This window comes from Macrotis lagotis, chromosome X (assembly GCF_037893015.1).
Source record: "Macrotis lagotis isolate mMagLag1 chromosome X, bilby.v1.9.chrom.fasta, whole genome shotgun sequence".
In the NCBI taxonomy this organism is placed as follows: Eukaryota; Metazoa; Chordata; class Mammalia; order Peramelemorphia; family Peramelidae; genus Macrotis; species Macrotis lagotis.
The window spans coordinates 655295667-655318827 of NC_133666.1; the positions used below are offsets into that span (position 1 = coordinate 655295667).

General features: G+C 45.3%; 1 protein-coding gene across 13 annotated transcripts in view; it reads right to left on the reverse strand.

Annotated features, from left to right (window-relative positions):
* Nucleotides 1-23161, reverse strand: part of PNPLA6 (patatin like domain 6, lysophospholipase) — a 40856-nt gene that overhangs the window by 15627 nt on the left and 2068 nt on the right. For 3 of the 13 annotated variants that reach the window (XM_074205115.1, XM_074205112.1, XM_074205111.1), the window contains exons 3-23: nt 19989-20053; nt 18105-18201; nt 17947-18018; nt 17156-17243; nt 16892-16974; nt 16611-16708; nt 16372-16512; nt 16131-16290; nt 15871-15951; nt 15661-15789; nt 15471-15551; nt 15204-15366; nt 14800-14886; nt 14609-14718; nt 14279-14434; nt 14109-14186; nt 7550-7755; nt 7308-7439; nt 6890-7013; nt 6527-6640; nt 6233-6308 (exon numbers count right to left, since the gene is read on the reverse strand). In XM_074205115.1, the coding sequence (XP_074061216.1) occupies nt 6233-6308; nt 6527-6640; nt 6890-7013; nt 7308-7439; nt 7550-7755; nt 14109-14186; nt 14279-14434; nt 14609-14718; nt 14800-14886; nt 15204-15366; nt 15471-15551; nt 15661-15789; nt 15871-15951; nt 16131-16290; nt 16372-16512; nt 16611-16708; nt 16892-16974; nt 17156-17243; nt 17947-18018; nt 18105-18146 (2221 nt within the window). In that variant the 5' untranslated portion in view covers nt 18147-18201; nt 19989-20053. Of the gene's footprint in view, nt 1-6232; nt 6309-6526; nt 6641-6889; nt 7014-7307; nt 7440-7549; nt 7756-14108; nt 14187-14278; nt 14447-14608; nt 14719-14799; nt 14887-15203; nt 15367-15470; nt 15552-15660; nt 15790-15870; nt 15952-16130; nt 16291-16371; nt 16513-16610; nt 16709-16891; nt 16975-17155; nt 17244-17946; nt 18019-18104; nt 20054-23161 lie in introns of all 13 variants that reach the window. The other 10 variants (XM_074205110.1, XM_074205114.1, XM_074205106.1 and 7 more) reach the window with 7 other exon arrangements.

Sequence of the window (23161 nt, forward strand, 5' to 3'; positions counted from 1 at the left end):
CCCCGGCCCCTGTCAGCAATTCAGTGAAGTGGGCTGCCTGGCTAGCCCTTGAACAAGATTCTTCATTTCTCAACAACAGACATTTTTTACCAGTTGTGCTTCATGGCTGGAACCCTCTCCATTCTTACTTCTACTTCCTGGCTTCTCCAGGCTTCTATAAGGAAACTTTTCTAATCCCTCTAATTCTTGTATCCTTCCTCCACTGATTATGTCCAATTTTTCCATACATAATTGTTTACATGAATGATATCTTCCCCATTAGATTGTGGACTCTTTCAGAGGAAGGACCATATTTTGACTTTCTTTGTATCCCCAAAACTTGGTCCAGGGACGGGCTTTGTAGAGACTTAATAAATGTTCACTGATTGAGGGTCTGCCTTCCTGGGTCATGGTGGAGATCTGATGGAATGGGTGGGGTGCTGGATTTGTAGTCCATTGCCAATGACAACAATCAGTTCTGGTTCCATGAGTTGCCTACCCAATGTTCTCCATGATGTTACTCCTCTTGGGCTCCTCCTGGCTGTCCTTTCAGTGTGGCTCCCTTCCCTTTTGCTTCCCCCACCCCACCCCAGATCTCCACTCACCAAAAGCTCTCTCCTCTCCCCAAAACTTCTTTGACCAATCACCTCAATCTATCCTCAGAACACCTATTCCTTTTTAAACAAATCATACAGTATTGACCTCATTTCACCAACAATTTTAATCCCCTGTGCATATCTTATCTCCTTTACTTGATTATCAGCCCTTTGGAGTCAAGAAGAAGCAGGACTTGAACCCAGGCTCCTTTGGCACAGTGTGCCTTGCAAGAGTAGTCCTGGGCCTTTCTGGGGGTTCTGGTCATACTACAGGCTTAAATACGCATCAGCACTTTTGCCTCACTCTTATAGAGCTCTAAGATTCAAGATCCAGAACTGGAAGGAACCTGAGAGACAAATGAGTCCAACCCCTTCTCCTCATCTTACAGGTAAAAAAGCTGAGACTCACCCAAGTAGTAAGAGAACCTGGATTTAAACCCAGATCCCCTGGCTCTAACACTAGTGTTTTCCTCACCTATGCTGCATCTGAATAACAAAAATAAAAGAACCATGTCTTTGGGTGTCTACAGCTGTTTGGCCAACTCAGATCCAGTGGATTAGGAAATGCTCTCGATTGCCCTGGAAATCGTGTAGACATCTCCTGCAGAGCCTAGCCCTGATCATGCCCAGGCTGGGTTCCAGGAAAAGACTGACAGTCTGAGAAGAAGAGAAGCTGGCAAGGGCCCACCCACAAAAGGCCTGGACACAGCCCACTGGGGGGGGTGGTGAACCCTATACTGTTTACCTACCACAGCCAGCTCAGATTTCAGGAAGTGAGGAGAGGGAAGAGTTGGTGGTGCTCACCACAGCCCAAGATGATACTTTCTATGTCATAGGACCAGAGATTTGGGGAGATCCTCCTGTAGTCCCCTCCATTTTACAGAGGAGGACAGAGATCCAGAGAAGCGAGGTCCAGGGTCAAACAACAAGGAAGGCTCTAAAGCAATATTCAGAACCAGATTTTCCTGAGTCTAGGGCTCTACTCACTATACTACCTGGCTTATACTACCTTATACTACCTTGTTCAAACTCTCACACAAGTAGAGAAAATGTAAAAAAAAACAAAAAAACCCAACCCAGAAGGATATGTACCAAATGGCATAGCATCTAATTTAAAAAAGTTAAATGAGTTACAGGAGGAAAGAGACAATAAAACTATACTAGTGGGGGACCTGAATTTTGTCCTCTCAGAACTAGATAAATTTAATTAAAAAATAAACTAGAGGGGCAGCTAGGTGGTGCAGTGGATAAAGCACCGGTCCTGGAGTCAGGAGTACCTGGGTTAAAATCTGGCCTCAAAACACTTAATAATTCCCTAGCTGTGTGGCCTTGGGCAAGCCACTTAACCCCATTTGCCTTGCCAAAAAACAAAAAAACAAAAAAAAAAACCCTAAAAAATAAAAAAATAAACTAGAGGGGCATAGGTGGTGCAATAGAGCACTGGCCCTGGAGTCCAGAGAAACTGAGTTCAAATCCAGCCTCAGACACTTAATAATTACCTAGCTGTGTGACCTTGGTCATGTCACTTAGTCCCATTGCCTTGCAAAAAAAAAAAAACCATAAATCAAATCAAAAACCAAATCATAGAAACAATCAATAATTTCATTAAAGAAGACAATAATGAGACAATATATCAAAATTTATGGGATGCAATCAAAGTGGTACTTAGGGAGAAGTTTATATCTCTAGTTGCTCACGTCAATAAAATAGAGAAAGAGCAGATCAATGAAGTGGGTATGCAACTAAAAATACTAAAAAAAAAAAAACAAATTAAAAATCCCAATGAGGGGCAGTTAGGTGGCGCAGTGGATAGAGCACCAGCCCTGGAGTCAGGAGTACTTGAGTTTAAATCTGGCCTCAGACATTTAATAATTACCTAGCTGTGTGGCCTTGGGCAAGCCATTTAACCCCATTTGCCTTGCAAAAGCCTTAAAAAAAAAATCCAATGAAATGACAAATTGGAAATCATGAAAATCAAAGGAGAGATTAATAAAAATTAAAGTTAAAAAAACTGAACTAATAAAACTAGAAGCTGATTTTCTGAAAAATAAAATAAACTACTGGTTAATTGAATTTTATTTTTTTTAACTGATTCTTTTACAACATGCCTAATATGGAAATATGTTTAACATAGTTATATATAACCCATACCAGATTACTCAATGTCAAGGGGAGGGATAAAACTGTGGAATTTAAAATTTTATCAAAAAACTATCTTTGGGGGCAGCTAAGTGACTCCAGAGCACTGGCTCTGGAGTGAGGAGGACCTGAGTTCAAATCCAAACTCAAACACTTAATAATTGCCTAGCTGTGTGACCTTGAGCAAGTCATTTAATCCCATTGCCTTAAATAAATAAAATGTTAAAAAAACTATCTCTGTATGTATTTGGAAAAATAAATAGATAAATTTATATTTAAAAAATAACTATAGGCAATACAAAATACTTGGGAGTCTTACCTGCCAAGACAAACCCAGGAATTATATGAACACAATTACAAAAGACTTTTCACACAAATAAAGTCAGATCTAAACAACTGAAAAAATATTAATTGCTCATAAGAAGACCAAGCCAATATAATAAACATGTCAATTCTACCTAATCAACTTTTTCAGTGCCAAGTCAATCAAAGTACCAAAAAATTATCTTGGGGGTGGCTAGGTGGCACAGTGGATAGAGCACCAGCCCTGGAGTCAGGAGTACCTGAGTTCAAATCTGGCCTCAGACACTTAATAATTACCTAGCTGTGTGGCCTTGGGCAAGTCACTTAACCTCATTGCCTTGCCAAAAAAAAATCTTATAAAGTTAGAAAAAATAATAATGAAATTCATCTGGAAGAACAAAAGGTCAGGGATATCAAGAGGTTCAATAAAAAAATGTGAAGGAAGGGGATCTAGCCATTCCAGATCTAAAATTGTACTATAAAGCAGTAATTTTCACAACAATCTGGTACTAAGAAACAGAGTGATGAGTCAGTGGAATACATTACTTTATGGTAAATAACCGTAATTTAGTATATGAAAAATCCAAAGATCTAAGTTCCTGGAACAAAAACTCAGTATTTGACAAAAACAGCTGGTAAATTTAGAAAATACTATGGCAGAAACTAGGTATAGAACAACTTCTCACACCATATATCAAAATAAGGTAAAAATGGATACATGATTTACACATAAAAGATGGTATCATAAGTAAATTAGAAAAGCAAAGAATAGTTTATTCATCAAATCCGTGGGTAAAGGAAGAATTTAAAATCAAAGAAAATATAGAGAACATTACAAAATGCAAAAATAGATAATTTTGATTAAACAAAATTTGGAAGTTTTTGCAAAAACAAAATGAATGAAACCAAAATTATAAGGAAAACAAGAAAACTGAGGGAAATTTTTTTTGCAGCAAATATCTCTTTTGGAAAGGGCTCATTACTAAAATATATGGAGCACTGAATCAAATTTATAAAAATCCAAGTAATTCTTGAATCTTCAAAGAATATTTACAGGCAATTTTCAAATAAAGAAATCAAAGCAATTTATAGTCACAAAAACAATTTTCAGGTCCCATCTCACATCTATCAGACTGAGAATGACAAAAAAGGAAAATGAGGAGGGGACATGGGAAAATTAAAAAACTAATGTACTGTAAAGTTGTAAACTGATCTAACTATTCAGGAGAACCATTAAGAACTACAAAACTGTGCTTACATCCTTTTATCCAGTAAGATTATTGCTAGGTTTATATCCCAAAGAGATCAAAGAAAAGGGAAAAGAACTCACATGTATAAAAATATTTATAGCAGCTCTTTTTGTAGTGGCTAAGAATGAAACATCAAAGGATGCTAAACAAGCTATGATATATGATTGTGAAGGAATTATTATTGTGCTATAAGAAATGAAAAGCAGAAAAACCTGGAAAGACTTAAAAGCATGAACTGAGGCAAAGTGAAGTGAGTAGAACCAGGAGAATGTGCTATCCTGTAAAAGCAATATTTATGATGAAGAACTGTGAATGACTTAACCATTCTCAGCAATACAATGATCCAAGACAACCCTAAAGAACTAAAAATGAAGCAAACTATCTGCTTCCAGGGAAAGAACTGATGCCATCTGAATACAAACTGAAACCTGCCAATTTTTCACTTTCTTGCATTTTTTTGAGACTTCTTGTACAAAATGATTAAGATGGAAATGTTTCACATGAATGTTCACTTATAACCTATATCTGATTGCTTATTATATCAGGGAGAGGCTAGAGAAGGGAGGAAGGAAGGGAATAGAATGCTTTAACATGTAATTGGGGAGGTGGAGAAAGTTTGGGCCTTCTTGACCCTGATCCTGGGCTTTTCTGGGAGATACTATTATTTGGTGTTCAGTTTTTTCAGTACATCTAACTCTCCATGACCCAATTTGGAATTTTCTTGGCAAACATACAGGAGTGTTTTGGCATTTTCTTTTCTTCCATTTTTTGAGGGGAAGGCAATGGGGTTAAGTGACTTGCCCAAGGTCACACAACTAAGGAAGTATTAAATGTCTAAGACTGGATTTGAACTCAAGTCCTCCTGACTCCATGGCCAGTGCTCTATCCACTGTGCCACCTAGCTGTCCCTTGGCATTTTCTTCTCCAGCTCATTTTACAGATGAGGAAACTGAGACAAACAGCACTAAGTGACTTGCCTAGGTTCACCCAGCTAGTAAAAGTCTGAGGACAGATTTTTTTTTTTTTTAGGATTTTGCAAGACAAATGGGGTTAAGTGGCTTGCCCAAGGCCACACAGCTAGATAAGCATTAAGTGTCTGAGACTGGATTTGAACTCAGGTACTCCTGATTCCAGGGCTGGTGCTCTATCCACTGCACTACCTAGCTGCCCCTGAGGACAGATTTGAACTCATGAAGCAGAGTCTCCCTAATTCCAGCTGCCTGACTACTTCCTGTCTAATCATTAGAAGTACCCCAAACTCTAACTGGCTGCCTCAGGCATCAGAAGTCTCCCCTTCAATGGAAGACTTTGAGGCAAGGCAAGATGACCATTTACAGCAAGTGATGTTGGAGAGGTCTATGGTTAGGGATGAATTGGTATGGTCAACATCCAAGATTCTGTCATTCTGTGATTTTCAGGCCATTTAGCAGCTGGGGAGATCCTCACTCTCCCCGGCGGCCAGAGCAAAAGGAGGATTGGAAGAGTGGACAGAACAAAGCTGGGAGACGTAGAAGAGTGGCAGGCAGGCAGACATCCTCCCTGAGCCTGGGAAAGAGAACACTGCCGGAGCTGTACCTGACAACTTAAAAGATATCAAAGTGGTCTTGGGGAAGGAATTTTGTGTCACTGTAACTGGTCTTTTTGGCCTAGTCCCTCCTGCCCCTTTCCCATCCCAAACAACCGCACCCAGCACTTGCTCCAGTGAAGGAACAAAGAGAAGTGAGAAGGAGGAGCAGGGAGGCGATGCCTCCACAGCAACAGGTGTCCGCAGAGGAAAGGAAGTGAGAGGGCTGGACCTGGCCCCAAGGAAGAAGAGAGAAGTGGGCAAGGGCTCATGACTCTGAGAAATGAGGGGCTGTCTGACCTAAGACTGGAGGAGAGAAGCAGGGGCCAAGCAGAGGCCAAGGAAGATCCCTAGGTCTCATCCCCCCCACCTACCCCAGAGTACCCAGCTTCACCCCTGACCTGGGAAAGGTCCCTGCAGCTGCTGTAGATTCCCAAGGATCTTCTGGCTCAGCAGGTGGATCAGCCGGGTAACAACCTGTGAGTATTGCAAAACAGTCACATCAAGCAAAAGAATCTCCACACTCATGTCCACTCTGACACCGAGCATCTCACTAGAGGAGCCTGGAGCCTGGATCACTGACAACAACAATCTTCCACCTCATAACTAAATCCCAAAGGTCCCATCCTCCACCTCGAAGGATCCCTGGAATCTCCAGTCCCCACCCCTGGGAACCCTCCCTAGAGATCCCATACCTGAGGGTACCTCCTCTTAATGTGGCTCAGGGTGCCCTCAGGCAACTTGGCAAGCTCCGTGTCTCGCACTGCATGCACTGTGGTGGCCCGGGGCTGCCGGGTCAATGCCTCCACCTAAGTCCAACCAGGACAGGGTAGGGGAGTAAGCAGCCTGCTCCCCAACAGACCCAGGGATGAAGGCCCATGGGGAGATCACCACGGGCAGGCCCCAGCAAGAGGGTTAGGGAACTGGAAGAGGGAAGCTAAGCTGGGAAGTTAAAGTTGGAGGAAGCTCAAGGTCAGGATAGGGGATTCTGGATGGATAACAGGGGACATATCCAGAGCTAGGATTGGGCAGGGCTGGGGCCTAGACAGATAGCTCACCACCCCGATAAGATCCCCACGGCCATATTCCCCGACCAATTCCTTCTTGCCACTGCCCCTCTGGATGACAGAGCGCAGGCGCCCATTGAGTACAATGTAGGTACAGTCTGAGCGGTCACCCTGCCTAGAGAAGAGGGACACAGCGAGTGGGGAAGGTTAGAAAGTAGCTGGTTCTCCCCAGAGAACTTCAATAATATGACAGAGTAGGACTGGGAAAATACAGATCCCAGGGATTTGGGAAGGGGTGAAGGGAGGGGGAGAGGAAGACACAAAGAACCATCCATCACAGGGACCCTGGAATCTGAGATCCAACTGGAAGGATTCTAGGATTGGAGTCAATTAGAAGGCATATGGATGAGAAAGTGGGTCACAGAGGAGGAAATTTAAGTTTAAGGTTCTAGAATTTGGGTTCCCTTACCTATAGAGGGCGCGTCCAGCCTCCACAGATGTCCAGTCAATTGCAAAGTCCATCTGGCGTACAAAGGGTGACATGCGGGCAGCCACAGTGTGGGCAGCACTCAAGACCACACTAGGCTGCTCCCGCATGATCCTGGGATGGAAAAAAGAAACAGAGACGCATGGAGACCTTGCTGGGCCCTCCTCACCTCCCCCTGAAGGCTCCCTCAGCCCTGCTTAGTCAGTCTAGGTGTCCATACGCACTCATAGAAGCCAGACTTGGAAATACGCAGGAAAGTGCAGTCCCGCTGCGCCCGCAGGGTGAAGATGAGTGGCTCCCCCGTCAGCACGGCCAGCTGACCCACCAGCTCTCCAGGCTGGGCTACAAACAGACACACGTCCTCTGCCTTGTCAATCATGCGCTGGTACACGTGCAAACAGCCCCAGAGCACAAAGTGCAGGCTTGCATCCTAGGGGCAGGGGCAGGAAGGGAGAAGGAGGGCAAGGTTGGAAAGATGCCTCTGAAAGACCTTCTAGTGACACCAAAGTTGTCACTGATCTAAGCACTTGAGGGAAGGAGAGAGGACGTAACTGCATGGCCGAGACCAGAGGCAGCAGACTGAGGGCCTAGTCGGGGTCCAGGCCCAATCCAAGCTCTACTAGAACAAATTTCTTCACCTTCTCTGTGTCTCAGCTTCATCATTTGTAAAATGAGAGGATTAGACTGGATGACATATTCAATTTCTGCCAAATCTAAAACTTTGCTCTTAAGACCTAGTTGAGTCCAATCAAATCTCCCTCAGAACAAAATATCAACTGAAGGAAAAGATGGGGATGAGGAAGATATTAGGGCAAGAACGGAAAGAAGGTCCATCTTTTGGGAGTGGGGACAACACCAGGTAAAAAGTTAGAGATAAACCAGATCTTCTGGTGAGAGACAGGATGGCAACCCTCTTAGTGGGCTACTTGAGGCTGGGTCCAAGTCACCTTTTGCTGACAAAGCAAGAGAGATGGAAGAATGGAACTAGTTCTAAGAACTAGAAAATGAATGAGAATAAATTTTTTAAGACCCAGAAAGAAGAACCAGGACACAGAAAAGAAGTTTGCACCAGAAAGAACAAGTAGTACATAGCATAGGTCTTGCTGAGGATAAGATCAATAATAATATTAATTAATAATAACTAAAGCACTTACATTTACTTTACTTATATTTCTTTTCCTGAACCTCAAAACCACATTATAAAAATGGGTATTATTATGTTCCTTTTAAATATGGGGAAACTAAAGTTGAGGGGTTAGATGGCTTGCCAAGGGTCACATAACTAGTAAGTGTCTGAGGCAGGATTCGAATTCAGATTTTCCTGACTTCAAGGGAAAAGATGATGAATCTCCTTCAAAGTCAGTGAAGGCAGGCTAAAACCACTGGGGCTAGAGAACACTAGCATCCCTCAAGGGGGAAGAGTGGAAAATGTATATGAAGCCAAGGGACCTGGGTTCAAATCCCAGTCTGACCACTTACTACCCATGGTAAGTCCTTTAATCTCTCCAGATCTCAATTCAACTGTAAAATGAAAGGGATCAACCTCTCAAGTCCATGTGAGGTGAATGCCAACCCAGCTTAGAGCTGAGGGCAGGTGTGGGCCACAAAGCCTGTGACTTCTCACTAAGGAACTGGCCCTGACCAGGATTAGAGCCCAAAACACTGACAAGAGGTGAAGGGGAGGTCAGGATGGGGATGTGAGCAGGACATGTCCAAGCTGCCAGAGACCAGATCCCAAGTATGCTAATGGAAAAAGCAGAACCCCATGCTTGGACACTGGATGACATCTCCTCTCCTTCCGGGACAGAGACAGAGAGTAGACACCCATGGAGAGTGCCAGACAAGAAGCTCACTAGAACCCAAGGCACTCACTGTAGAACAGCTCTAATTGTTGGGAAACAGAATGATGTCTTGTAAAGAATTTGAAACATCAAATCAGGAAAGACCTGGGTTTGAATCCCACCTCTAACACTAGCACTGTGTGTGACACAGGCACCCCATTACCCCCTCTAACCCTATTTCCTCATCTGTAAAATGGGTATAATAATATCTGTAGTACTTACCTCACAGAATTGGGAGGATTAAATAAGATAAGCAGAAAGCACTATTTAAAAAATAACAGCTATTATATATGCTTCTAATTTAGTAGATATCTGTCTCCCTGTAATTTCTATTCATTGGCCCCAAGCAATACAGAACAAATTTATTTCTTCTCCTACACAGAAACCCTTTAGACACTCTTCATATCCAATACAGTCTTCTCTCCCTAGGCCAAGGCTTTGAATCTCCTTCCTGCCTGCATCTCGCTGCCCAGCTTGACAATGTCTTCCTAAAATGCAATTACCAGGATGTCATTCAATTTTTCACTGATGATCAGAGCAGGACAGAGCTCGAAGAGACTCCTTTGTTTAGACCCTGGAGTCCTCCCTAAATGCAGCCTAAAAGTCATATGAGCTTTTTAGCTGCCATGTAACAATTGACTGATGGCCTAGTAAAAGTCTTAGGTCAAGAATAAAACTAAATAAAAACCCTAAATATTTTTCACATGAATAGAATGATCGAGGCTCTCCTGTCCTTTAAACAATGCAATTAGGCAAAATGGATCTCTTTTTGATCAACAGACTTTATATTAATCCCTCTTCAAGAGGAGAAGGGGATAGCAGAGGGTGAGATAGAGAGGTGAGGTCATGGAAACAACAAACAGGAGTGTGGATAAACCTTGAGAGAGAGTAGAGAAGAGCCTGGCAAGCTGTGATCCATGGGGTCACAGAAAGTCGGACAGGACTAAACAACAAATTCAATTTCACTTGATTAGATTCTGACTTGTAATCTGCTCTATATCATTTCACTCACAAAGCTCTCAGCCCCATCATCTAATATAGTAATAAGCTATGTTTAAGTAGAACTTTCCCATTTCTAAGGCACTTTACATACCTTTTATCTCATAAAGCTCCAAACAACCCATGACAGAGGCATTCTGGGTAACATCATCCTCATTCTATAGACAAGAGGCTGAGAAGGTTGAAATTCCCCTAGAGTCACCCAGAGTAAGTATCAGAAGGACCTGAACTCAGGTCTTCCCAGCTCCAAGGCTAACATTCTAGTCACTAGACCTATGGTCCAGTCAATTTTCAGTCCCTCACAAATCAGCATGTGGGTTGAGCCTTCATCTGAGTCACCAAGGACTGAGGAGAGAGTCCTCTGGTCCCCACAAGGGACTCCCCTCCTAAATGGCACTGATCTATTAACATTCTTTGATCTGGTAATTCAACAACCTTTGAACATTATCTCTAGTCATAGCAACCTATTTAATGCACAAACATATCATGGGAAATGTTATAAAACCACCTGCTGTAACACAAATACATAAAGGACACCAACAATCTCCTGTTCTACCAGTTTAGTAACCCTGCCCAAAAAGGGAAATGAGGTTAGTGTGGCATGACTGGCTCCAGATGACCCCACGGTGACTCTCAGAGATCATTATTCCCTTTCTAAGTGATCACAATCCACCAATTTAAGTAACTGTCTTAGCATCATGCCTGGAGATCAAAGCTCAGTGGAAGCCATCCTTTTCCCTCTAGGACACCCCCAAACAGGAGAATGCCCACTTCAACTCCTCCTGATAAAGTGGATCCACTTCCACCACCACTCTGCAATCATCCTCCACAGAAAGGACTTTCAATCTAGTACAAACCAAGTGAGCAGAAGGGTTTAAACACAGTGCAATGAGGGTGATGCTACAAGTACAAGAGAGATTTCTCTAGCCTGGGTGATCATGCCCTGCCCCATTTCTCAGCCTGAGCAAAGTGACAGAAGAAAAGCGGCTCAACAATTTCACAATTGGATTCCTCTGAGAGAACTTCACCAACTGAGAAATTTCCTGCCTTCAGCATCTGGGATCCCTCTGCCAGTTCTGGTGTTGAGTGCATGAGTGGTATGTGTGTCTCTTTTCAAGTCGAGCAATGGCATCAGGAATAATATATCTCAGTCTTGACCACTGAGATGGCACTGGCAAAACTGCTTGGGTCTAACTACATACCCTTTAGTCCAGAAGTAACCAAAGAAATAAAAGAAACAGGAAAAGAACCCAAGTATGCCAAGATCCTTATAGCAGCATTTTTGGAAACTGAGGTTGTGCCCAGCAATAGAAAAACGGTTAAACAAATTATGACACCATTATGAATATGACAGAATACTATCATGCTATGAGAATGATGAAGGAGATGGTTTTGGATGGATGTGGGAAGACCTGTGTGAACAGATCAAGAGTGAAAGTTGCAGAACAATTTTTACAATAACAATGCTGTGAAGTCAAACAACTCTGACAGATTTAAGACCTCTAGTAGATGCAATGGCCAGACAACTCACGATGAAATGTTACTCGCTTCCTGATAGAGCAGAGAGATTCAAGGTGCAGATCAAGATAGACATTTTTGGACACAGCCAAAGTGAAATTTGTGCTCAGTGGTTAAAGGGTTTTTTTTTTCTTTCTTTTTCAATGGGGAAGGAGAGAAGGTGGGTTTTTGACTACCAAAAAAAAAAAAAAGAAACCCAATTGCTGGGGCAGTGGTCCCAGAGAAGGCTCATGAGGTTCTTATTTGCCTGGCAAGATTTGCAGCTCTTTGTGCTACTACTCCCAAGGATTGACATAATGCTGGTGGATCAGTAATCTCTTGGGTTTTAGTTTCCCCTTAACCATGTTTTTTTTCTTCTCTTCCTAATTAGATCATTTTCCTTAATAGAGAAGACTGAAGTAAAACAGCTAATGAGAAATTCTATTCATTCTTCAGTCATTCCTGCTGCACCAGGGAGCCTCAGCAAAAAGCTTCTCTCTTCCTTGTCTTTTCCTGCCCTTGAAGCATCTAAACAAGCCCTTCATTTACTGAAAGCTTGAGTTCATTCAGCCTGAACTCTTCTTATAGGATCCGCCTTCCAAGGCCTATTTGGCCTTGGTTATGTGCTTCACTCGCTTCATTTTAAAATCAACCTCAGGAGAGTTCTCAGAAAAAATCCACTGCTCCCTTGAGATGCTCACCTCTCCCTTTTCTTTCCCATCAGGATAATTCATCATTAGGTGGACAGGATTTCATTCTTGAGTCTCCCATCCCTTGTGGGTAGATGACCAGAGGAGGAGGTCTTTCTTTCTTTACTCTGACCTTTTTGAAATCCATTTGTCTAGATTTCAGAGGACACGTGAGAGACCATGTCCCACACCCCCATCTAATAAGAACTCTAAAACAGTGGGATCACTGCTCTCTAAGGTTGCTGTCACTTCATCGACTCTCCCCACTATGGCTAAAGATGGAATCGAGGACAATTCCTCCCATCACTGATTCCTCTTTAGATGGCAGCAGGATAGTTCAAGGATGGATCCACGGTTGTGCTTTTAGGAGAAAGGGACTGTTTGGTATCCACACAGTTACTACCCATGTCAATCATTCGTCCATGAAGTTGCTACTGCAAGCTGTTTGCCAGTCCTCATGCAGAGTACCTCAAGCCCTAGAACCACTGAGTTTTCTTCAGATCTATTATCACCCAGAAGAAAGAGCTCTGCCTAATTCTCCACACAAGAAAACCCAGACGGTTGGAGAGAGAGTGCCACTGCAGAGGCTGTGGGATGTGGACGGCCCAGACAACAGGCCCACGGGGGCCAGGTCTCGGACCTGGAACTGAGCCCAGAAGAGAACTGGAGGGAAAGCGGTTAATGTTTTAAAAGGCTTCAAGCTGTCTGAAATAAAGCCCCATCTTTTTACATCAGTATTCTTCCAATGATGCTTGACAGCTGAATCATGAAATGAATACCAACCTCTGGAGAATGAAGCAGTGGGTCACTCAGGAAACAGAGAAACTGAAGGGGTCTGCTGAGCAGAAACAGGGTGCAGAATATAACAAAGAACACGCAGAAGGGGATATGAGAAAGATGTCTGGCTGAGGAGGAGGCAAGCTAGCCACAACTTAAGAGATGGATCATTCAGCATCCCTCTGGTTCCCTGGGATCCATGGGAGATTCGAGTCTCTGAACTCTAAGTTTTTAAATAATCTGATAACTCTTCAACACATTTGGTTTCCCCTGTAATTTTACCTGTCTTATTTGATGTGCTCAAGGACAGCCTTTCTGAGACTGCTAGTACATAAAAAAGACTGAGAAGCCGCCGCCCTACCCTCCCAGCTCGCCGCGGATGGCTGAGAGAGCACCAACAAGAGCTGCCAAAGACAAAAGGTGCCCCCAGATGGGAGCCATCCTCCACTAGACAAGCTCCTTGACCTGTGCCATCAAAGGTGGCAAAGCAGGAAGAACTCAGACCTTTCCTCCTCCTGATTCAAGAAGCCAAATCCTGGACTCTTAGCCAACACCACTCTCCCTTTCTGGGTTCTCTTTTGCTTTTCTCTAGTTTCCTGATAAGAATTAGTAAGCAATCATCAGCTCCTAAGGGTAGTTCTCCTTAAGACTCAGAAAGGAGAACTGCTGGATCCCAAGTGGCAGACAGTGTCCAGGCAGTGGCTGGCCAGAGCCAGCATCAGGAGCAAAGCCAATCTGAACCAAGGGGAAGGGAATGGGGGACCTGGGAGATGATGAGTGGGAACCATTGTGAACATGGGCTCATGGCTGAAGTTGGATTGCGCTATCTTGGCTATTATCTTTCGAACATCTCCTAGAAAAAACAGAGGCCTTTCTGTCTCCCTGAGGAGGAACGAGAGGAAGTTCAAAGGGATACAAACCCAGGTATCCAGGTTTGAGGAGCTGAAGAGTGTTACAGGACAGGACAAGTTGGGACTCACCTGGTCACCCTGGCGGGCGATGACCGTGCCAGCCTTTGCATGATGCAGCAGTACTCGGCTATTCAGCAGTGAGGGGTCCTGGGAAAGGTGAAGGACCAGAGAATTCTTAGGATGGGTCCCCACGGCCTTCCTTCTAATCTCCTTGTCTCCTCCCCCCTCTCCCTACCCACCTCAATCTTCATCAGCTTCACCAGTTCCCGCTTGGCCGCCTCAATGATGCTACTGGTCTGACGGCCCTGGTAGGGCCCGAAGGGGCAGTCACCTCCAGCAGACTCATCCTCACAAAAGCTGTACTCACAGGCCCCTGCCGGCTGTTCCCGAGGTTCCTGAGACATCGACTGGGTAGAACCAGGAAGTCAGGGAGCCCCCAGCTCAGACTGCCCTCCCCAATAACATTCCACATATGCAGCCTCACAAACATGGTCATATTTGACCTCACTGCCTAGCCAAAAGCCCAGGTGGGCTTAGGGGATAGAGCCAGGGGGGGGGTAGGGTCTCACCCGGGGCATGTTGGGGAGTGGGCTCCCTGAGCTCTCCTCCTGGAGGGACACAGAAATTCGGCCCCGCTCATAGGCCATGTCAAAGTCAGAACGTAGACCCCGCTGTAGCCCTGGAAAGGGATGGAAGAAGGGAGGCCTTGGAGTCAGTTTCCCCTCCCTATCCAGAGTTTCCCCACCTTCTTGACTCTTACCAGAGATGTCTACAGGCATGGAGATGCACCGACTCAGCAGGGGAGCAGGAGGGGGCTCCAGAGATGACGGGGGCTTCACAGGATCCCCTGGAGAGGGAAGGAGGCATAGTCAACCTGACAGTCCTTCCTCTCCAATTCCACCATAGCTATCCTATAAAGTCTGGGGAGTCAAGGGAATGGAAGACAGGACAGATAGAGGGTTCTAGAAAGACCAGGTGTGGTGAGGGATATCGTAACAAATCCCTTCCAGCTTGGAACTCAAGGACCCCCAGCCATTATTGGGGGAAAGCAAGAGAGTGAGGGGGAAGTGGAAATCCAATCAGAAAGACCATGGTGGGGAACAGGAAGTTATGGTGTGTATAAGAGAGCTCAGGATTTCAGGCTAGGAGTGTCTGGAAAGGAACCTGGGGGACCAGGAAGGGGGGCTCCAGTAGGGTCCAGGGGACGGGCAAGAGGATCCCGTGGTTCTTCAGCAGTAGAGGCACCGATGACACGTTTGGGACCCCTAACAGGGCTGGTTCGGGTCGGGAGGCCAGGGCTCGGGAACAGACGCAGAGGCTGCATCTCCTGGACAGAGCAGGTGAGAATTTGGGGAATTGCTCCTTTCAGAAACAACCCCTGCCCAAGCTTAACCCATCTACCACATCCCTGTCATCCCCCTCAGCACTCACATGACTAAAGAGCTCATTGGTCAGGCCCAGGTAGTTGTGAAGGGCCAAGAAAGTTACTCTCTGCAGACGAACCATGATGATCTGCAGATAAGCAAGAGAACCATGGTCACAACCCTCAGAGAGGAGTTGAGAGAGGGGCAATAAGGATTCCAGGAATGGGGAAGGACCCTTGGGGAGTTGAGGAACCAACCTGCACAACCCGCACAAGGCTCTCCGGGTACTTGGCAAAGACAGCAGAGAATGCTTCAACGGGCAGTCTTAACACTGTGGAGTCCCGGGCAGCCCGGGCAGAGACTGTTCTGTATGGACGTTGGTGACCCTGGAGAGAAGGTAATGGAGTCAGGGAGCCAGGCACACCTTTCAGTCTAATTTCCTCAGCCCATAAGTCCCTAGAACTCACCGTGATAACATCGAGGATGCTGAGGAGGCTGTTGACACTGTCCCCAGGGAAGACTTCCTTCACCACACATTCCTTCCCATCCTAGAAAATGGAAGCTCTTAGCTTCCAAAGGCCAAAGCCTGACCACCGACCCTGACTTCTGGCCACCTCTAACCATTGATCCCCACCTCCCATAACCAATGACTCTCAGTGCATGTCCTTGTCTCCTGGCCATCTCCCACACTCAGCCTCTGGCCAGCCTTCTGACCAGCCCTGCTCACCGGGCCAGGGAGACAGAGCTCCAGCTGCCCATCCTGGACCACATAGATACTGGCATCTGGTTGGCCTGGCCGGAACACATAGTCGCCCTGGTTCAGCCGCTGGAATACCATGTGACGACACAGCTCCAGAAACAATGGCTTTTCAAAGTGTCCCAGCACCCTGTGGAGGGGAGGGGGGCATCAGAACAGACCCCATGTTGGAGCCCAGACCCTCTCCCCCCACCCCCTACACCCCACTTACCGGACATTCTTCAGCATGTAGAGGACCTCAGAGGGGAGGTGTGAATTGGCCACATCAAACTCAGTGAGGTCGGCTTCCAGCACAGCAGGGGGAGGTTCTTTTCGCTGCAGAGTTGGCGTCTCTTTCTGGATTCGAAGGATCCTGGGGGGTAGGGGCAACACATGTTGAGGGATGATAGACCAAGAGAGCTGTCCCCTTCCTTGGGAGGTCTGGGTTTATAGGGGAGGAGGAATCCTTACTTCTTGGCAATGTTCAACATCTTAAGTTTCTTCTTCATTCGAGGCCGGGAGGCTGTGGAGATCGTGGTGTCTACCAGGGAAGAGGTAGACTGGGAGACCTGAGGCAGGGATGGGGTTCATCAGCAGGTCCCAAGCAGACATGTACCCTCCCACCAGGCCAAGTCAACAGTAAAGGAGAGAAAACAAAGAAGGTGAGTAGGGGAAGAGACGGGGGAAGTGAATGAACTTCAGGAAGCTGAAGGACCAATGGAGAGGCAGAATGATGAGTGAAGAGATCAAACCTTGCGCATGATCTTGCGTCCATAGAACAGGACCTTGTCCCTCTTACGGAATCGATACTTGGGAGTCTCTTGGGCCTGAACCTCTGGGAAAGACAAGCACAGGCCTACAGTGAAGCCCCTACTCCCTCCATGAGATCCCTGGTCCATCCAAAAGGCTGAGCCCAAGCCCTCTCTGATCCACAGCCCACATCCCACATAGATGACCAGTCCATCAATTCTTTCCCACTTCCCGCCAGAAATAAGAACCCTGGTAGGTAGCCTCACTCTTTGTACGCAGCCTCCGGACCAGCACAAGGATGAGAGCGGCCATGAGCAGCACGGCCGCCCCCACACCAATCATCATTCCGATTACCTGCAACAAGAAATGCCAACTGTCCAATCCCACAGATGACAGGGAAGGGGAGCAGGGGGATGTGAAACAAGTGTGAAACAGAGATCTTTGCCCAAAGAGCACCTCCTCCTACTCAATCCCATCTCCATGCTTTCATCCATAGTCCCCTTCACCTTGAGAATTCTCTCCCCTGTCCCTGGACTTCAAGGCCCTTCCCTGCTCAGCCCAGGCACAAGGATCTTCAACGCTGAAGGATTCAGCACCTACCTTCCCTACATGTCCTTAAGTGTGGCTCCACCTCATTCTCATGAGGCTTGTTCCTTCTACTAGATTCTGAGCTTGCTGAGGGCTGGGCTCTCCCTGCTCTCTCTGGATCCCCCCATAAATAACTGCATATAATATACCCAGGTCTCACTCATGGCAGAGTGGGCTAGAGAGCCTCCAAGGGAGGCTCTGAGCAACCTGACTGGCTGATCAATATAGAATCAGTGGAAGAAGGGGATGGAGAATGTCTTTAAGGACCCTTCTAGCTCTGTCTTTCTGTTCCTTTGATTACAGGTAGCTACACCAGGCTTCAAGCAGCCAAGATTTCAAATTCTCACCAGCAAAGCCAGACTAAACAAAAGCTAGGCATGCTGGAAATTGTAATTCTTACTCATGCCAGCTAAGAGCATTTCACCTTTGACATCAGGACCACTGATGCCCTCAGAGTCAACAGACTCACCAGGCTGGTCTGTAGCGGGTCCTCCACCAGCAGCTGCTTGATATTGGGTAGCATGACCGTCAGGGCAGCATCCTGGCAGGCAAAGTAAGGAGAGGATGAAAATGGTAAACACCTGGCCCTCATTCCCCTAAATCCCCCAAGTTCACAAGGCCACCTACCTGGGATGGGGACTGGGACAGCTCCGACTCACTCTGGCCCATGTCTGTGGCTGGCTCTAGGGCTGCCTCTGAGGCCCAGCTGTGGCCCTCTGGGGCCCTGGGAGTCCAGGAAACAGGACAGGTGAGACGGTGGAAGCTGAGGCCGGTCCTCCATGGCTGCCCTAATCCCTGACACATAGCTAAAGGAGTGGCCCCAGGATGTGTGGATGGGAAAGGTGAGGACAAAGGCCAAACAAGGTAAGGAGAGGGTGGGGCTGCCCAACATGAACTGGAAAACTGAGGCCACCTGCCAACACATGCACATGCACAGATACACATCTGTCTCGGTTCCTCCACAGCACTGGTCCTAGCAGCTAAGGCCCTGCTCGAAGATCCCTAATCATCCTGAAACATTTCCCTCTCCTAGAACACAGGACAATGGAGGAGGGAAAGGGTACCTTGGAACCCACCCTCCCACCCCTGCTCCTTCCAGACTTCTGCTGCTCTCAAGACCTAAGAGGAAAAAGGATTGAGATTGCTACAGGGCTGAGGTAAGAAGTCACTTCCTCCCAGCCCCACATGCCTTCTGACCCACCCCAGGACAACCGTGGAAAATCCCCAAAGCCCAGGGCTTAACAGAAATGTGGGGGAAAATTCCATAGTGCCAAAACCCCACTGAGCCTCTACTGCTCTACCCAAAAAGCAGGCTAACCCACCAGAGGAGATGCCATTGGAAACTGAGGCATCCCAATCCTAACCAGTCAGAAGAAAAACCAGGGAAGAGGAGGACTTAGGTGAAGGACAATCTATCCTCGGCCCTAGTTTGGACCCAATTCCCAACCCCAGTGGGGCTCCCTCCTTTTCCTTCTCCCTTGTCAGGAAGACAACCCAAGCAAATTACGGGGCGGGGGGGAACACTGGAATATTACTGACAGACACTAGGATGCAAATATGGGTCACTGGGAGACATTACACTATTAGAGGGAAATACTGGGGCATTATAAGGATTGCTGTTTCTGAAGAATACTGGAAAGTGGTCAATGAAGGGCAGAATTTAATAGTCAACAGCTTAAAGTTTGTAAAGGACTTTCCATGTGCTAACTTATTTGACTGATCTTCATATCTCTGTGAAATAGGTGCTATTGGGAAGCTAGGGGGCACAATGGATAGAGAACCGGCCCTGGAGTCAAGAGGACCTGAGTTCAAATCGAGCCTCAGACAATTACCTAGCTGTGTGACCTTGGGCAAGTCACTTAATCACATTGCCTTGCAAAAAGAAAAAAAGAAATAGGTGCTGTCATTATTCCCTTTTTACTTGAGAAAACTAAAGTGAAAAGATGTAAGTGACTTGTCCAGGATCACAAAGTTAGGGAATGTCTGAGGCAGGACTCAAATTTGGGTCTTCCTGAATCCAAGTCCACATTCTCTCTACTGGGCTACCGGGCTGATCACTTATTCAAATGAAAAATGAAAAAAAAATATTAAAAGGAATGTTGAAATAGCAATCTATTTTAAGAAAAACTCAGAATGAGGAAATTCAGGAGACAGAATGGGGAAACATGGTAAAGAATAGTTGGGGGAAGATCAAAGGAAAGGCAAGAAAACAATATTTTCCTAAGATCCCAATGCCCTGGAGCACAGGAAAACATCCAAGACATGCCCCAGAAATGATGCAATGATAGTGGGGGGAGGTGAATTTCACCTTCCACCCAAAAGTTAAGCAGCTAACAAATTCTTCACTTACCCTAATGTAATTTCATTCTTCAGAAAAGTAAACAATAGTAGGTACCACTATAATGGCTGTGTCTGACCTAATAAGATGAACCAATTGCTAAAGTGAAAGACCCATTCCACCTTAGAGTTTATGACTGAGAAGGAAAAAAAGGGACAAAGTAGATCATCCACCTTAGGTATGGAGAGTGGCTTTCCAAGAGGTTCCTCGAGCCTCACATGCTGCAAGGGGAGTTGGCCTGAAAGAAATGGGAAGCAAATAAGAAGGACATGTCCAGGATGTAAACACAAATGATTCCCATCTAAGGGAAACTGAGGCAAATGGACATGGAACTAACTCATCGGCCCACTGAGGTTTTTCATTTTTCTTTTAAGAAAGAGGATGGAATCACAAGAAGGTAGAAGAGGTTGAGAAGAGAAGCCTGATTCTGGAAGAACAGCATCAAGAAAGCTTGAGTTCCAAGAAAGCTAAAGCTGTTGATGAGTGCTAAAGACAAGAAAAATAGTGATCGTTACAAATAGTGGAGGAAATTCTCTCTGGACTAGAAGCATTGAGTTGAAAGTTAATGTTAGTATAGAGACATCAAGAGTTAATAATATCCACCCTTGATGCATTCAAGCCACAAACATAGCATGAATGAAATGCCCAAGAAGTGGCCAGTGCAAACCCTGAACCCAGTTAAAGAGACATCTCAAAATTCATGGTGAACAGGAGAGATACCAGGCAAACAGACTAATTTTCAATAAAGGGAAGAAAGTAGAGTTAAGTCTATAAACAATGGGCCATCAAGTTTGGTTTCAAATCTTATGGAAATTCTATAATGTATTATCAGAGGGGTGATGTGTGAGCACTTGATGGGGGGGGAAAGCTCACAATCACCATGAGCTAGCATTGTTTTATTGAGAACAAGTGAAGCCTGATGAACCTTCTTTCCTATTCTGACATGGTTAATAAACTGGGATATAATAAAGGCTACTGTGCTATTATTTCAAACAAGAAGGAATGATGCACAGTGGAGGAAAGTGAGATGCAGTTGGAACTAGCAGGAGAATAATTATCACTTTGTTGATATGGATTTGGAGTAAGAAGGGGGAGCTCCCACAGATATGTGCTGAGATCTGCAATATTCAATGACTTAGATAAAAACCTAGAAGACATGCTTAGAAAATCTGTAGATTACACAAAGCTAAGAGCGGAGATTGCTGCAGTGCCATGGTGCCTGGCTGTTAAGAGAAGGAACAAGATCCACCTTCACCAGAAGTCCTGTTTCCCATCAAATCAGGCCACAGAGTAAAACAGTTCTAGAAAATGCAGTGAGAAAGATATCTCTGCACAATATCCCCCTCCCTATGATAAACGTAATGTGCAGGTCCTGGCATCATGCAGTCTTCTTTGATTATCAACAATATCCTAAATAACAGAGAAAGCATCAGAAAAGATCTCACTGGGCTAGAACGATAGACAGAAGCTAGTAATGAGTTTAATCAAGATAAATAAAATTTTTAAATTTAGGGTTGGAAAAAATCCCAAACTATTGGCCTACAAGTTCCAAATGCTACTATAGAGATTTGGCAGCAAAAAACTAATTAATCTTAGAGAGCAGTGAGAGGGCCTGTGTCCCTCAGGAGCAAAGTGATGATCCCGTTCTACTTTGCACTTATCATAAGCTGTGAATATTTTGTTCAAATGAGGCACACCACCTTTTGGGAAGGATTATTGGTCTAAGCTAGTCTGGGGTTGAGGAGAGCAACGAAAAGCATGCATAAGAGAACTGGCTTAAGTGACAGTGGATGTTCTTCCCAGGAGAAATCTTGGGGGGACCAATGGCTGTCTTCACTAGTTAATAGGCTACTGAAAGGAATGCGGGGGGGTGGAAAGAAGTGGACAAGAAGGTTTGGGACTTCAAATTAAGCCTAAAAAGAATGAAGAAAGCATGCCTCCCTCCTCATCTTCACCTCCTGGCTTCCTTCAAGTGCCCTTTCTAAGCAGACTAGAAGACTTTCTGGACTGCCCTCACTCTACCATGTCCAGTTGTCCTGTCTGGAACCTGTTTGAACATAACTGTTTACCCATTGCCTCTTCCATCAGACTGGGAGCTCCTTGTGAACAGGAGCTGCTTCTGCCCTCCTAACTCCTCAGAGCTTAGAGTAGTATGTAGACTTTTGTTTTGTTTTTTTTTTAGGTTTTTTGCAAGGCAAACGGGGTTAAGTGGCTTGCCCAAGGCCACATAGCTAGGTAATTATTAAGTATCTGAGACCGGATTTGAACGCAGGTACTCCTGACTCCAAGGCTGGTGCTTTTATCAACTACACCACCTAGCCGCCCACAGTATGTAGACTTTTAATAAATGTTTAACTAACTAACCATCAGAGTGATCAAAACAGAGAGTCTGCTCTGGGAAAGAATGGATTTCCTGTCACTTGAAGTCATGCTAAACAGAGGGTCTATGACCATTTGTCAAGGGTTTAACTGAGGGCTTTCTTGTTTGGATACCAGTTGGGCCAGACGACTCTAGGAGGTCAATATCCAATTTTGATGTTCTAGGAGTCTCTAAAAGGGGCTGGGAAAGATACAGGACTTTGTGGGACTAGGAGGGATTGAAGGTGCTTAAAAGACCAGGGGCCATGGAGATGAAAAAGAATGAGGAGCTAGAAGGATGAAGAAAACTAAGGGCTCTAAGGATCTGAGAAGCAGGAGAATTCAGAAGGCTGAGAGAAGTAAAGAGGCAGAAGGGACTTTGAAAGCTGTCATGCTAAGAGGATCAGAGGCACTAGTCAAAGACACCTTTCTTCCTCCTTTGTTTCTTCCATGACCCTTCTCCTGGTTCTTTTCATAAAATCACAGCATCTCAGAGTAGTTAGTGACCTACAGCTGGAGGTCAGACAAAAGGTCATCTAATCCAGCCTGTTTCCAAAGATCTCTTCTATAACATTCTCTGATCTCTCTGACCATCTTTTGTCTGGATCATCAATCTGTCTCAAACCTCCTAAATGAGGTTGCCTCACAAAGTACTACCCCTTTACACTTTATCTAACCTGGTAGGGATCTCATTCACTTCCCATGGATTCAATTTAATCATCTCTAACCAGACAAATTCCAAATCTATGCATCTTGTCCTGATTATTTGTCTGAGTCCCAGTCCTACATGATTATTTACCTGCTGGACATCTGCAAATGGATGTTCTGTAGAAATCTCAAATTCACTGTGTCCAAAACAGAACTTGTTATCTCTCCATCCCAACTTCCAAACTTCCCTAAAAATCATTACTCTCAAGTCACCCAAATTCTCAATAGGAATTATCTCAGGCCTATCAATTGCCACTTTGTTGATTCTACTTCCATAACC